Here is a 15,026-nt window from a genome sequence, read left to right on the forward strand (position 1 = left end):
GATATACAGAAGCACCTTCCTTTTACCCTCCCCCTTTTTCTGAAACAAAACCCCATTTACTACCCCTGTTGTTTCAGAAACGTCCAGGTAAAACGGCGCGCTGTAATCTGGAACTGCAAGGTCTGCGGCCTGCGCCAGCTCTGTTTTTAGTGTAATAAATGCCTCCTCCGCCTCTTGGTCCCAATCGAGTTCAGCAGTGAGGTTCCTCATCCCCTTCTCGTTTACCTTTGCACGTAGAATCTGAGTGAGATTTGAATAACGCGGAATGAATTGTCTGCTGAACCCCGTGAGTCCTAGGAAGGAAAGCATTTCCTTTACATTCTGTGGACGCGAATGGTGGAGAATACTGGACCTGTGCGCGGCTGAGAGCCCTGAGCCGCTTCCTGACAGCACTCTCCCCAGAAACGAAACCTGCCGCCTGGCGACCTGCAACTTTGACTTACTGACCTTGAAACCGGTCGTGGCCAACCAGCGTAAGATGGTGTCTGTTGCTTCCACACAGGATTCAGCTGAAGTGGATGCGAGGAGGATATCGTCAACGTATTGGATCAGCGTCGTGCCCTCTGGGAGCGGACAACCTGTCAATGCTTGTTTTAACACTTGATTGAAAATACCAGGTGAAAAAGCAAATCCTTGCGGTAGCCGAGTATAACGTAGTTGCTTGTTCCCATATGTGAATGAGAATACATCCCGCAAGTCTTCCTGTAGGGGTATGCAAAAGAACGCGTTTGCCAAATCAATGCACGTGAACCATTGTTGTTGTGGTGTTAGACTAGTCAACGCAGTGTATGGGTTCGGGACGGGTACCGTTGTCGTTACCAGCATGTCGTTTATCTTTCTTAGATCATGTGCCATGCGATATTTACCAGTTGCTGCCTTTTCTACCGGAAGAATGGGCGTGTTCCAGGCGGACTGAGAGGGCTCCAGTACTCCTGACTTAATGAGTCCCTCTATAGTGTCCCTGATCCCCTCTGCCGCGGCTGGCTTGTGAGGGTATTGGGACTGCCAAATGGGGGGTCGCTTTTGAATTTCAAACGTTACTGGTTTACATGTGTTACAAAAACCTACGTCAGTCGGGCCTTCGGACCAGAGGTAGTCTGGAAGTTTCTCAAGAAGGATAGCTGTGTGGGGATGGTCGGTCTTCTCCCTTCCGTGGTCTCTGGACACCTGTTCGTGCGTTAAAATGACAGTGTTAGTCGCTTTCCCTGAGATTCTGTACATCTTAGCGGAAGGAGAAAAACAAACATCAGGCAGTTGAGTGCACACCCAGTCATCTAGCAGCACTGCTCGTTTAGTCATTGGACCCAAGTCTTTAGCCTGATGTTTGGGATGCAGAGCCAGCGATACATGTGGCACCGCCTCTTGGCTCATTAAATACCATTTCAATTGATCAGGAGAGAGGACAACAGCTGCGGCTACCCCTTCTGGGCCCACATAGAGGTTTTGGGACGTCACCTCCCACTCAGTGCTCTCTAAGTGCCCCATAAATTCATCCCAGTAGCAATCATCCCCTTGTCTATCATAGAACAATGTTACATGAGGCGGGTCAGGAGGAGAAACATACGGATCAAGAAGAGTTATCCAAGGCTTCCACTTTTGGTAAAGAGCCATCACCCCTGGGATGTCAGGACACTCAGGCTTTAGGAGGCCCCAGTAAATGTCTGCGCACTGTTGTTGTTGCAGTGGCTGCATCACCCACTGGCCATTAGTCTGTCCATTGTCATTGCAATGCAACACAGTTCCATCCAGCAATGTGACACTCAGTCAGTCCGGGCCGCACAAGATTGAAGCCCCTGTTTTGATGAGAAGATCCCTTCCCATAAGATTCACTGGAACTTGAGGTGAGACAACAAAAGAGTGAGTCAATGTCTGATTTCCCACTTTCACCGGTAGGGGGACTGTTATAGGCAGTTTCTGTGACACCCCGGAGAATCCCATAACGCTGACACTGTCTTTGGACATAGCAGACGAGCCCGCTGCTTGTATGGTGGAGTATGTGGCCCCAGTGTCAACGAGAAACGGAAGTTGTTGTTGCAGTACCGTGAGTGACAGCATGGGGTCTGCCCTGCCCCTGCTGTCGGAGTCTCCCATCGGGGTGTGTCACTGAGAGGCATCCGCCTCATAGCCCCAGTCCTCCAGTGCAGGGTATTGTCCCCTAGGTGGCGCAGCATGTGGATTGGGGGCCCAAGCCCCCCGAGACGGGACACCCCTGCCCCTCCCCTGTCTCTTCTTTTTGCTAGGACACTCCATGCGCCAGTGCCCCTCCATACCACAGTTGAAACAAGCGTCTCTCCCTTGGTAGCCGCCTCTTTCTCCTCCCCCACCGTATGATCCTCTCCGACCAGCGCCACCCCTGTAATTACTTCTGTAACCTCCCCGATAACCGCCCCCTCGGTTTGGGCCCCACCCCTGGGCTGTCCCATACGACGTCTCCTCCCATGGTGGGAGTGGATACAAATCTGGGGCGTTACCTTCAGCTGGGGCAGCCTGGACTGTCATCTGTCGCTCGTCTTTCCCTTTCTGCTTCTTGTCGCTCACTTCCTGTTTGACCTTAGTGAGCTGAAGCCTAAGAAGCTGAGCCTGTAATTCTTTTAGCTGCTTCTCTTCCCCTGTCGCTTCTTCAGTCGCGTCCTGTAAATGGTGCAGTAAATGTCTTTCCCACACAGCAGATTCACTTCCTGGCAAGTCTGGATTAGTGATCATTTTAGCTTTTACCCCCTCTGGTACTCCCTCCAGCACCGCCTGTCTGAACCATTCTCTCTGTATGCCCTCCGTTCCCGGATGATGGCTAGTGCTTTTTACCCAGGTCTCTTTACATTCGTCCAAATACGCGCGCGGGGTTTTCTTCGCGTCCCATGGTAATTTCGGTATTTTAGTCGACATTAGAAGTGGCCATTTCTCGCGCATTGCGTCCCCGATCTCCGTCGCGAAATACAAAAATCTGTCGTCATCGGCTTGTCGGGTCACCCCCGCTCTGTTTTCCACGTCCGCTAAATCATGTGCGGTCATGCATCTGGCTGCTACAGCCCTAAAGTCGCCGAGCGCCAGCGTGTGTCCGTTAGTAAGCGTATCGAGTTGTTTTAGCCACTTATCTCCCCCTTCAGATGGTGCAGGCATTTGCGCGACCAGAGCGGACACATCTCCCAGCGACCACGGCTTGTATTTATTAACACCTCGAGAAGACATGAATAACGGATACATTTTTCCCGGTTCCCCGTGAATCTCTGGGTCGCTGTTATCCCCGCATTCCCCGTTTTGCTCCTCCTGAGCCGAGGCAGAGCCTTTTTTTCCTCTCTCCCCCATGTCTGGTGATTCCCCGTATCTCAATTGTGTTTTCACCCGCTCATGCGCCCCGGCTAAATACTTTCCCTTATCCGCCTTATTTCTCCGCTGCACTTCTGAGCTGTCCCTTCTCCCCGGAGTGCGTGAGTCCGTCCATTCTTTAAACCCCTCCCGATTTTGACGCGCTTCGAAAGGCCGGCTTTCCCCCGTTACCTCGTTGCCTCGACAACCCCGCAGTGGTACACTTTCTTCAACTTCCAACTCTCCCCCCGTTATATTTAATACAGGATACAACCCAGCAGGTGCAGAAGCCGAATTCACACCGTTTATTTCAACATTGTATGCCGGTGGTCTTTCCTCATTACACCGTTCCTGGTTATTTCTCCCCACGGCTTTACTTTTTATCCAGTACGAAAACAATGCGGACCTCATGTCCTCCACATCCTCCATCTCTTTACGAAGTTTTCCTTTTTTCAACACACTCGCCTTCTCGCGTTTCGACTCAAGCTCCTTCTTTTCTTCTCTACAATCTCTCTCCTTCTCCCACAAAATCTGCGCCAGTGACAGCCTGTCTGCCAAACTAACGCCTTTCTTTTCTAACAACTTTCTCACCGCGCGTTCCGTGCGCTCTACAGCCTCATGCTTCTTTTTCCCGCTGGTTTCTCCACCCACCGCCACCAACAACAGCCTCAGCTGGTCGTTTATTATTTTCCATCGATACCCCGGCGCTGGCCCCCAGCCGCCGTCAACAGTTTCCCGATCATATTCATCTTCCATTCCAACAACAGTTCCCAGTTATATCGCTTTAACCCGCTCGGACAGCTGGTCACCTCAGTGTGACACAGTAAATGTTCTCCGCAGCTCCAGCAAGCTTCCCCGTTTGTTCTGAGAACTTATGTTATACTTCCAGAATTCTTTTATTGTAACGAAGGTTTATTTTAACCCTTCGAAATCAATGCATTATAACGGAAGTTTATCTTAACCTTCCGAGAATCAATGTATTACAACGGAAGTTTATCTTAACCTTCCGAGAATCAATGTATTACACCGAAAGTTTATGTTAACCTCTCGGTCATCAATGTATTACACCGAAAGTTTATATTAACCTCTCGGACCGTCTATGTTCTCAGTTTCCCCTCTTTTTTTTTTTTTTTTCACTCTCCTGCTTGCTTGCACCCACACACACACACACACACACACACGAGCTGCTCAGAGACTGCAGCCCAGGATTTAAGGAGCTTTTACTCCTAGGGACTCCAACCCTGGGATTCGGGGGTCCTCAAATCCCCAGGACTCCAACCTAGCTACTTCAGCCCTCGTCAGGGTCTGATGGGGTTGCCAAACCAAAGACCAGTTTTTGGGGGTCCTCAAATCCCCAGGACACTCACCTAGCGACTTCAGCCCTCGTCAGGGTCTGATGGGGTTGCCAAACCAAAGACCAGTTTTCGGGGGTCCTCAAATCCCCAGGACACTCACCTAGCGACTTCAGCCCTCGTCAGGGTCTGATGGGGTTGCCAAACCAAAGACCAGTTTTCGGGGGTCCTCAAATCCCCAGGACACTCACCTAGCGACTTCAGCCCTCGTCAGGAACTGATGGGGTTGCCAAACCAAAGACTAGGATTCAAAATCCTTTTATTTGTGTCAGATCATTGATCCCTTGGTACTCGCCGGTACCCACCAAACCCAATAGGATCCCTGATCCTTTAATTTGTGTCGGATAGAAGATCCCTTGGTACTCGCCGGTACCTACTAAACCCAATAGTACTCGCCGGTACCTACTAAACCTAATAGGATCCCTGATCCTTTAATTTGTGTCGGATAGAAGATCGCTTGGTACTCGCCGGTACCTACTAAACCCAATAGTACTCGCCGGTACTATTGTTGTGCACTTTTACCGGTTTCCTTAATATTAACTTTAGCGAATTGCTCATGTATCAATTTGGTTCCTTCACCACCAATCCACAGCGTACTCCTTATTTTAGATTAATCAATATGCAGAATTAGTAACAGGTTTCTGCTTACCTTGTTTTGAGGCCGGCCTGGGAGTACGCAGTGTTCAGCAGGTGAAAGCTCTTGGACCGAATTCCCCCTGCAGGAAAACTCCTATCCCGGACGAGCCCCCAAAATTGTTAGGATATTCCTTATCCACCCGAGTTGGTTGATAGAAGAATCCACTGCAGGAAATTAGTTAAAAAGTTTAACATTTATTTAGAAGAGAAAAAGTTGTACATGAGCAATTCTCCGCAGATATATCTGGAGACAATGAAATACGCATCGCAAGCAAATCCCTTCCAAAGTCCGCCTGCCTTCTGACACTGACCTGTTTTAATCCCTCTGGTGCCCTTGAACGTTGGTTCAACCCAGTTCATCCTTCTGTAACAAACGCCTTCCCCGAACAATGAGTGTCTGGTACTCTCTCCTGCAGCCTTCGGCCTTGCCCTGAAAATGGGTTCAAACTGGCTCTCCCTTCGGTCGCAGGTGTGTTATCTCAGATAATATTTTATCTTCATTTTTCCTGTGCTCTCTTTTCCACCATTCACATTGTCTGCCTTATAAGGACCGATCCGGTCACGCCATCTGTCCTACAAGCGGACATCTATTCTACAAGCTAAAAAGTAAATACAAGAAGACACACACAGAGAACCCCACATCCCACAAAGTAAATGAAACGTGATTCCTTGTGGCTACAGTTAGAATTTAACTAACGTTAGCTAAAAGATGCGTGGTGCCATTTAGCTAACGTTAGTTTGTTAGTTAAATAGCCGCAAGGAATCATGTTTCACTTACTTCTTAAACGATCTGGCATCCTCCAGCTCCGTTCCTCCAAAATACGCTCGCTCCCGTGGGCAGTTACTTAGCTACTTCCGTTTTCGCTTTCGTGTTGTGTATGTGTTCATGACGTTTGAAATGGGTCATTTGGCCAATGTTTTGATAACTGACCGCAGGCAGCGGACACAGCACCATCGGACCGACTACGCCCCCCCGTCCGGACAAACCGTTTGTCTGACCACTGGCCCTCACTGCAAAACGGTTTATCGTTTCATTTTTTTCGGGTTATATTAGCATGCGCGGTCGGTACATATCTCCCATTCTATATTGTTCCCGTCATCCGATCGGCACCTTTCTATGATGACATTGCTCGGAGTTTGTATCCTTATGGTAGAAATGCACTTTTAAGTCGCTTTGAATAAAATGACATGTAATGTAATGAACGGCCTGTCAATCTCTTTGATATAATTTAATTTTCACGTTCAGTTCTGGTAGATGCAATCAAAGAGACAAGGACTGTTTCTGTAACTGGTGGTTTTGGTGTAGAATATATGGAGAAGTTGGAATGACCAAATAGGAACATAAAGATGGACTCTTTAGGGCTTGAAACCAGAGGTGAGGTTTAAGGTTTGGGGAACAGAACATTTCTGTAGTGTAAAATAACGTGTTTTTTACTTATTTTCTCTAAAAAATGTAGTTAAGTGAAAAAATGTAGTTAAGTGAAAGTAGGGATTGAGTTTGCCTTGTGAATATCCTGTGGATGCCCTCCAGGACTCTTCTGTAGTGTGTGCAGCCGTACACACACTAACTCCTGGGAATGGCAGGTCTCTGTGGTCTCAACATCCTGCTGCTGTGGGCCGGGATCGTTTGTTTAGCCAACTGTAAGTAGCCATCTTCATCTTCTTCATGAAGGAAAGGGAAAGCCTTGGTGTTTCACTTGTGTCTGTCATCTGAAAGTATAAGAATCAAAAAATCACATTGTTATTGTCTTTATTTCTAGCATATTGTGTATATCTCAGTTTACTAATATTTCTTAGTTGGAAAAAACATGATCCAGATCGCTCTTTAACAAAATGGTTAAACCACAAGGAATTTGCCAAATATTAGCCCAAAATGACGTAGGTTGGAGCGAGCAGCAGAGGAGACTGAACAAATACTCTGCTTGATCGTGGGGACGACTTCATCTTGGGCAATAACCAGAATCTCTTTATTAGCATTTAATTGTCAATCATGTTCTTCTGTCCAGTCCTTGATAACATCGAGGCAGTGTGCGGCCTGAATGACTTGAACATTTCATTTTTGTAGCTCAGTCCCAAAGCAAGCCCTGTGGGTCACCATGAGACAATCAATGGGTATAGGACACGTAGTGTCCCACAGAGACTGGGAAACTTCTGCTAGTGAGAGATGATAAAAACCGCTCCAACCGTATGTTCCCAGCCAATCGCATAGCAGCCTCTTAGTCTGGATGTCATGCTCTGGTGACATTTGCATATTATAATTCTATCAACCTAAAAAGTCTGCTCTTCGGGCCTTTTTTTATTCCAGTCCTATTCATGCGGCTGCAATAAATTGCATGAGCAACTAAAACGCCACACGTTTATTCCGCTACACAGCTTCAATAGCTCTATAATAAAAACAAGAAAGAGGAATAATTCAACTGTTTATAAGTTTGCTTCTCTAGGAGCACTGTTTCAAATATATCATACATATTATATTTCATATATCACATTTCTCTATATCTGTTGCTAATCATGTGTCAATATTATTTGTTTTGACCAACCTCAACATAAGAATGAGTAAGAATATGTATGTTTGACTTCCTTTGATCTCACCAGAAGCATCCATGTTGGTACGTACATTAGTCCCATACGTTTGGAATCACATGTGGTGTAGACCTTGTGTCTTCATGTTTATTTGATGTTTCCCTTCTTCTTCTACAGATTTCTTGGATTCATTTGAAATAAATCAGACGGCTTCAACTGAACTTCCAGCAACGATTGAAGCAGAATTACCTCTAAGCTGCACCGATCTCACCGTTAACTACAACTGTCGTGGTAAGTGGGAAGACTGGAGGTAAAGACACTTTGTCAACAACATGATGAACAGTGTAATGGCAAAATATAATGATGCCATAATGTTCTATTAGATTAATGTCTAAAACCAATCGTGACTTTAATTCTGAGGAAGTCCCAAGACCCCAGCTGTGTGGGAACGATCTAAACAGAATAATCTCAAAGCACCTCTCCTCTTTGATCCCATTTGTCTTTGCATAACACCGCTGCGTGGAGGAAGGAAAAGGTGTGAACTTCTTTGGCTATTGTCCTAGATCCAATCAAACATCTGTTGTAAGCACCTTGAGTTTTCCTTTAGGTCTCGGACCTCCTTGCCTGTCTCAAACTCTTTAGCATAACAAAACCAAGGTGTTAACCCTGTCGATGTATAAATATAGCCATGTTCCTCTCAAACATTACAGTTTTTCTCAAATGCTAAAACACAAAAGCCAATCCTCTAAACCAAATGACCAGTTGTCTAAACAGATTTACCAAATCTAGCCATCATTTTCCAATACCATAAACACATTTCACATGAAGACACAATTCACAAAACACAATCCTCCGTTCTCATAAATCTTAACACATTTTCCCTTGCTAAAACACAAGTTGCAAAAGAACTCTGCTCATATTCTCAAATGAAAGCTCATGTGATGCAAAATGCTTGCCACAGTCAGCAATATTTGAACACAATGAACACACCTGGCGTCATTCATTACACACAACGACTCAAAATTGAAGACACTTGTTGCTAATGCTGTGACCACATGAATAAAAGCAAGTTCAGAGTGCACAGTTTGCTGAAGATTCCGAACAAACACAATGGATGAAGGAGGAGTCAGGGGAAGAGGAATTCGAGTCAGAGGAGGAAGAAGAGCTGGCCATGGAAGAAGAGGAGCAGGCCAACGAGGAAGAGGAGGAGGCCAACAAGGGAGAGAAGAAGGTCCAGGAGGGAGAGCAAGACAACCTCGCACCATCATTACGGACGAGATGCGAGCAGTCATTGACCATGTCATTGTCCATGGCATGACTGGCTAAAGCAGGACTAAGAGTCCATCCCTCATCAGACTCCGGGAGATCAGAGACAAAGTCATTGCCGATAATGTCAACTTTGAGAGCATTGATTGGCCACAATAGACCGAGTTCTCCGGCGCCAAAAGATGCGGAAGAAACAGGTCTATAGGGTTCCCTTTGAGCGCAACTCTGCGCGACACAAAGACCTTCGTTACGAGTATGTGCAAAAGTATACATCCATGTTGATATGCTTCAAGGCCTCCACCATCATCCCTGTTCCCAAGAAGCCCAGGATCACAGGACTGAATGACTGCAGGCCCGTCGCCCTGACCTCTGCAGTCATGAAGTCCTTTGAACGGCTAGTCCTGTCCTGATCATGTTTTCAAGAGTATTGTGTCCAATAGATTCTGTCTTTGCATTGAGCTGTGTTACAGTATTGTACATGCAGAATTTACTATAGACTTATACTCTTCATATGAAACTCACAAATCTAAATGCTTAATCCTCTGCAGAGATCTAAGAAGATCCATTACTGTAAAGTTTCTAAAATTATGCATTGGCAGTTATGAAACAAAGAACCTTCTCACAAATTGAGCATTGTGTTTTCAATTGTTTTGCTGTAGTGTGTAATGATGTGTATAATGTTTACATTTTTGAAAGCTTCGAGCTGCTCTTTTGGTGTGAAAGTTTGAGTTTTGAAGTGGGAAGGTGTGGTTGTGTTTATGTAGCTTTAGAAAAGGATGTTGTGTTTAGACATTGGGGAACATGGAGGAAACGTTTGTGAAATGTGTTTTAGCATTTGAGAAAAACTGTAAGAAGGAGCTTGCCACTGCCTGTCGATGTGCAGCTGTTGCAGACCTCTTCTTCCTTGCAAGAAATAAACGGAAAATGCAACTTTGACTGACAAGAGACTTCTTAACTGATTCCCGATTGCACGAGAAAATCTTCCACAACAATTGGTTTATAGGGAAATAAATAGTGACCATTTGCCAGCGTAGATGCTCACATTGTGGTAACAGTTTTATTTAAAACAATTAAATCATTTATATCATTGTGTTTTGGGGCAAGAGATATTTGAGGTATTGCTTTGTTCCCTCTGTAAATACAATATTAATGTATTTGCTGTAAATGTGATCACATTCGAGTCAAAGCACACAAATACCAGCTGTTGAAGGAAAGCTGTCGTCCTCGTGTCTCCACAGAAGTCGAATTAAACCACATGAAGAACCTGGCTGATCTGAAGCCTTTTACCGACTACAGCTGCAGCGGTCAGGTTAAGAACGCCGTCACCATGAAGAACGCGACCGCTGTCAGCTTCAGGATCGACTGTGGTTTGATAATATATTCAATTCCTCTCTGTGACCTGATAAGAACTTGTGTCCCATCAGAACAGCTCCAGTTGTTCAGTGTTACAGATGTTTGATGTGTTCCTACAGATTTTACATTAAACTTCACATCTCGTCCTCCCACCAACAAGTCCATTAATTTGAGCTGGAACACCAGCAGCAGGAAGTGTGAACATGTCCTTCCTGAACTTAAGAAGCTTTCTTATGAATGCAGTTGTTCTCACAAACACAGCAGTAAGTAAAGTATTAAAGTAATTCTGTTATCAGTTGATTTATTTTAAAGGAACTTTGGAGGTCTTTGGAGATTACACAACAACACAACTAGGGAACATACTGTGGACATTTGAATCAGTTTTTTAATGCTAACACTATAGTGATATTTTCTAACATATACCCATGACACATAGATGGTATTAATTGATTGATTCATTTATTAACTGATGTGCATATTGTTGTCTCTTTATTTCGACCAGGAAAACATGTTGCAGCTCACTTGGAGGAATCAGCAGCAAAATGTGATGTTAAAGGACTGGATCCGTTTACTGACTATACCTGTGAGGTCCAAACCAAATACAACGGGATACAACGGCAAACAACATCAAATGATGTTAGACTCAAAAGTGATATTGGAAGTAAGTGTTTTGAAAATGTGATTATTACCTTTTAGTAAAAATGTTTGTCATAACACACCTACAACAAGATGAACATTACGATGCAGCTCCAACCCTCAGTGAAGTACGTTGTTACTCTACATGTTATTATCTGAATAGAAATGTACTTCATTCAGTTCTGACCTGGTTATTTATCACAGGTGGTGAGTAGAGTCTGGAGTTTGGTATCAATCAGGAATCAGGAAACGTTTATTGCCATAGTATGTTGTACATACATGGAAATTGTCTTGGCGGAAGGTGCATGAAGACAGTACAATAAAGACAACATAGTGCAAATGAGATAAAAATAGAATAAAATAAAAGTATAATAAAATATAAAATATAAGCTATGGGTTAGTACGCTAAAAACTAAAGCTATGGGTTAGTAGTTTAGAGGAGATAAGATAAAATTAGGAATAAAAATAAGGATAAAGTGCACCAGCTAAACAAAGTGACGGGTGACAGGTGAAAGTGACACAGTGATGATGAGCATGGGAGTCAGAGTCAGTCAGGGGGGGCCCGGGCTCTGTTGATGAGCCCGACTGCCGAAGGGAAGAAACTGTTCGTGTGGCGGGACGTCTTAGTCCTGATGGACCTCAGCCTCCTGCCGGATGGAAGGGGCACAAACAGTTCATGTCCAGGGTGGGAGGGGTCGGCTGCAATCTTTCTGGCCCGCCTCAGAGTCCTGGCAGCGAACAAGTCCTGAAGAGACGGAAGATTGCAGCCAATCACCCTCTCCCCAGAGTGGATGACACGCTGCAGCTTGCCCTTGTCCTTGGCTGTGGCTGCAGCGTACCACACGGTGATGGAGGAGCAGAGGATGGATTCGATGATGGCTGTGTAGAAGTGCACCATCATCGTCTTTGGCAGGTTGAATTTCTTCAGCTGCCTCAGGAAGAACATCCTCTGCTGGGCCTTTTTGGTGATGGAGCTGATGTTCAGCTCCCACTTGAGGTCCTGGGTGATGATGGCGCCCAGGAAACGGAAGGAGTCCACAGTGGTGACGGGGGAGTCACACAAGGTGAGGGGGGAAGGTGGGGCTGCGTTCTTCCTGAAGTCCACGACCATCTCCACTGTCTTCAGGGCGTTAAGCTCCAGGTTGACTCCAAGTAACTATTGACAGATACATTCCAATCAATTAGTACAAATGTGAAAAACTAAAAGCATTAACATTACTTGAATAAATGTGCATTCACTATAAATCCTGTTTCAAGTGATACATTTAAAATAAAACTATGACTTAATCTTTAAGTGTAATGTACATGATGTTCTGTTCACGTGTGTGTCATCTATTCATCATGCAGCATTTCTTAATTCATTTGTTTCCTGCTTCATCATTACATGTCATTTAGCTGACGCTTTTATCCAAAGCGACTTACAATAAGTGCATTTCCACATAGAGATTCAAACTCAGAAGAACAAGTAACAAGAAAGTACAATTTTCATCAAATAAGCAGTTTCAAAACATGTTAGAAAAGCAGAAAAGTGCCATTATAAGTACAATTTAAGTGCTACGATTTGTTAGTGCTACGGTTTGCTAGTGTTTTAGTCAAGGTAGAGGTAGAGTCTAAAGAGGTGTGTCTTGAGTTTTCGACCGAAGATGTAGAGGCTCTCTGCAGTCCTGATGTCTTCAGAGAGCTCATTCCACCATCTGGGAGCCAGGACAGCGAAGAGTCGTGATCTCGCCGAGTGCTTTTCTCTCAGTGAGGGAGGAACAAGCAGCTTGGCAGGTGCAGATCGGAGTGTGTGGGTTGGGATGTAGGGTTTCACCATGAAGAAAAGTAGTTCGGTCTTGTCAGGGTTGATCATCAGGTGATGAGCGGACATCCACTGGGAGATGTCAGTCAGACATGGAGAGATCCGTGCCGGTTGGGTGTCGTCGGCATAGCATTATCATCTACGTTACGCTAGCTTTATTTAAACATACGACACGTGTGAAGTCAGACATTAAGATTCTTCTCACATCTTCCTAAACATAAAAAATGAAATTCAGAAGCCATCATCACTCATCATTTAGGGACATGCAAGAATATAGAATAATAACTAAATAATAATCAATAGTGATTCAATTTCTGACCTTTTTTTTGTTCAGTTCATAAAGATTTTTTTTTTTAATTTAATCAAATCATTCACAACCAGAACAATAAATACAGAACCACACTGATTATTTTATTAGAGCTGGTTTAATAATCCTTCTGACTGGGACAATGTGTTGTGGCTAAAGAGAAATATTTTGTTTTTCTTCGCTCTCTTAGAACCAGAAGAAGTTACATCCCTGAAGGTGGAAACGCAGGATAATAACGTGATATCAGTAACTTGTGAAAATTTGAAACTTAATGGGAATCTTAAGCATTTCACTGCAACTCTGTTTAACGGTGCGGGCGAGCACAAGAAGGTTGTAGAAAGAACATGCAAGTTTGAATTCAAAGATCTGAGCTACTCAACGAAATACACTGTGGAGGTTTGCATAATACTCATTTTCTGTTTCACAAGATTATTGTATCTTTATTCATTGTTTTGTTCAAATGCTATAATTCCTGATGAAGGCTTTTGTGGGGTTTCCAGGTGATTGTTTGCAATCAAAAACTTTGCAGCGAACTCAAGGAGGGATCTGCTACCACTTCCTGTATGTGCTGTTTAAATTAATGCCACAAATCACATTGTTTAATATTACACACATCCATTTCCATACCTTGTATTTATTATTAGTGCCACAACCTTGATATGATTTCTCCATAAACTTACAGATAATGAAAAAGCTGTCATTGGCTTTCTGGTCTTCATCATCATCATCATCATCATTACGCCATTGGCTCTGATTTTGATCTACATCCGAAGGCGCATAAAGTCCAGAAGGTAAAGATCATTGTACATCTCCTCGCCTCCTGACACTTCTTGAATAAGGCTCATAATTTACCGTACGTTTCAATGCTTTTAATGGCCAAATGACTATTCTATAAGCTCATTTTCACTTTTATTTCTCCAGTGAAGATGTGTCGCTTGGACTAAATGCCAGTGAGTAACCTTGGATTTTAATTTCACCATCAGGTTCTATGTTTTTGTTTGCTCTTTTCCACTCTGCGATCTACTGATGAAGAGTGAGTTATAAATTAAATACTTTATTATTAATGTACCCAACAATAATTGCATTATTTCCTGTTTGTGTCTTTTTGCTGCTAGTTTATGCGAATATCCCTCGATCTGACAACGTACGCTGATGAAGAACCTCCCACCAAACCCATGTAAATTGTTGCTTCGCTAGCATTAGGTGTGTCTGTTAAAGATAAGATAATGTGTTGCTTGACGGTGCTCCAAGGACTTTGGTTAAACACATTATGAGGTTACATTGTGAGACAAGAGACCTAAAGCAATCAAGAGTTTATAAAAAAACGTAAAGTTAGCATATTGAAAACCTTCCTTGTGTAGCCGCTTTATTTCATTGATATCTATTTGCATCTGTTGCCAATCCATGGTATATGTTGTGTTTTGTCATTTTATCAGCTGCTGTGTTATCATGATTACAAAATTGAAAACAGCCAATGTTGCTAATTTAAGTGATTGCTTAATCCCTCGTGTATTTTCGTCTGTAAAGCACTTTAACGATGTGGATCTAATGTGTAAAGTTCAGGGGCAACGTTTGTCCCTTTTCCCCCCCCACGGACTGAAATCCAGGGGCATTTTTTTAAACTTGTGAAATAACGTTTAACCTTTTGTTAAAAATAATAAATATGCTCATTTGGGTATGGAAGTAAATCTGTGTAATCGGGTTTTGAAAGAAAAAGTTGATCGAATTTCTAGCACTGATATTTATATTTAAGCATTGAAATTATGTATCTGAATGTTAAAATACTGCAAAAAATGTACAGTACATTACAGTTTACTTACAGTAAGTATAAACATTGAACAACTATAGA

The 15,026-nt window shown here is 43.8% G+C and overlaps 1 protein-coding gene and 1 long non-coding RNA gene across 2 annotated transcripts; one reads left to right on the forward strand and one right to left on the reverse strand.

The window, feature by feature from the left end:
• Positions 1-1,173: 1,173 nt before the first annotated feature.
• On the reverse strand, positions 1,174-4,629 carry LOC134132167 (uncharacterized). The gene is made up of 2 exons (XM_062563416.1): positions 4,307-4,629; positions 1,174-4,265 (listed from the first exon to the last, which is right to left on the reverse strand). The coding sequence occupies exon 2, from the start codon at positions 4,057-4,059 to the stop codon at positions 2,101-2,103; it is 1,959 nt and encodes a 652-aa protein (XP_062419400.1). The 5' UTR covers positions 4,060-4,265; positions 4,307-4,629; the 3' UTR covers positions 1,174-2,100.
• Positions 4,630-13,373: 8,744 nt separating this feature from the next.
• On the forward strand, positions 13,374-14,506 carry LOC119216965 (uncharacterized). The gene is made up of 5 exons (XR_005120182.2): positions 13,374-13,573; positions 13,678-13,738; positions 13,860-13,968; positions 14,099-14,127; positions 14,293-14,506. It is a non-coding gene; the product is annotated as an uncharacterized LOC119216965 (long non-coding RNA).
• The last annotated feature ends 520 nt before the right edge of the window (positions 14,507-15,026 follow it).

The sequence above is a fragment of the Pungitius pungitius genome, chromosome 7 (assembly GCF_949316345.1).
Source record: "Pungitius pungitius chromosome 7, fPunPun2.1, whole genome shotgun sequence".
NCBI classification, from domain to species: domain Eukaryota; kingdom Metazoa; phylum Chordata; class Actinopteri; order Perciformes; family Gasterosteidae; genus Pungitius; species Pungitius pungitius.

Excerpts from the sequence above, each read along its gene's own strand:
- LOC134132167 (XM_062563416.1), bottom strand. The coding sequence starts at position 4,059 with ATGGAAGATGAATATGATCGGGAAACTGTTGACGGCGGCTGGGGGCCA.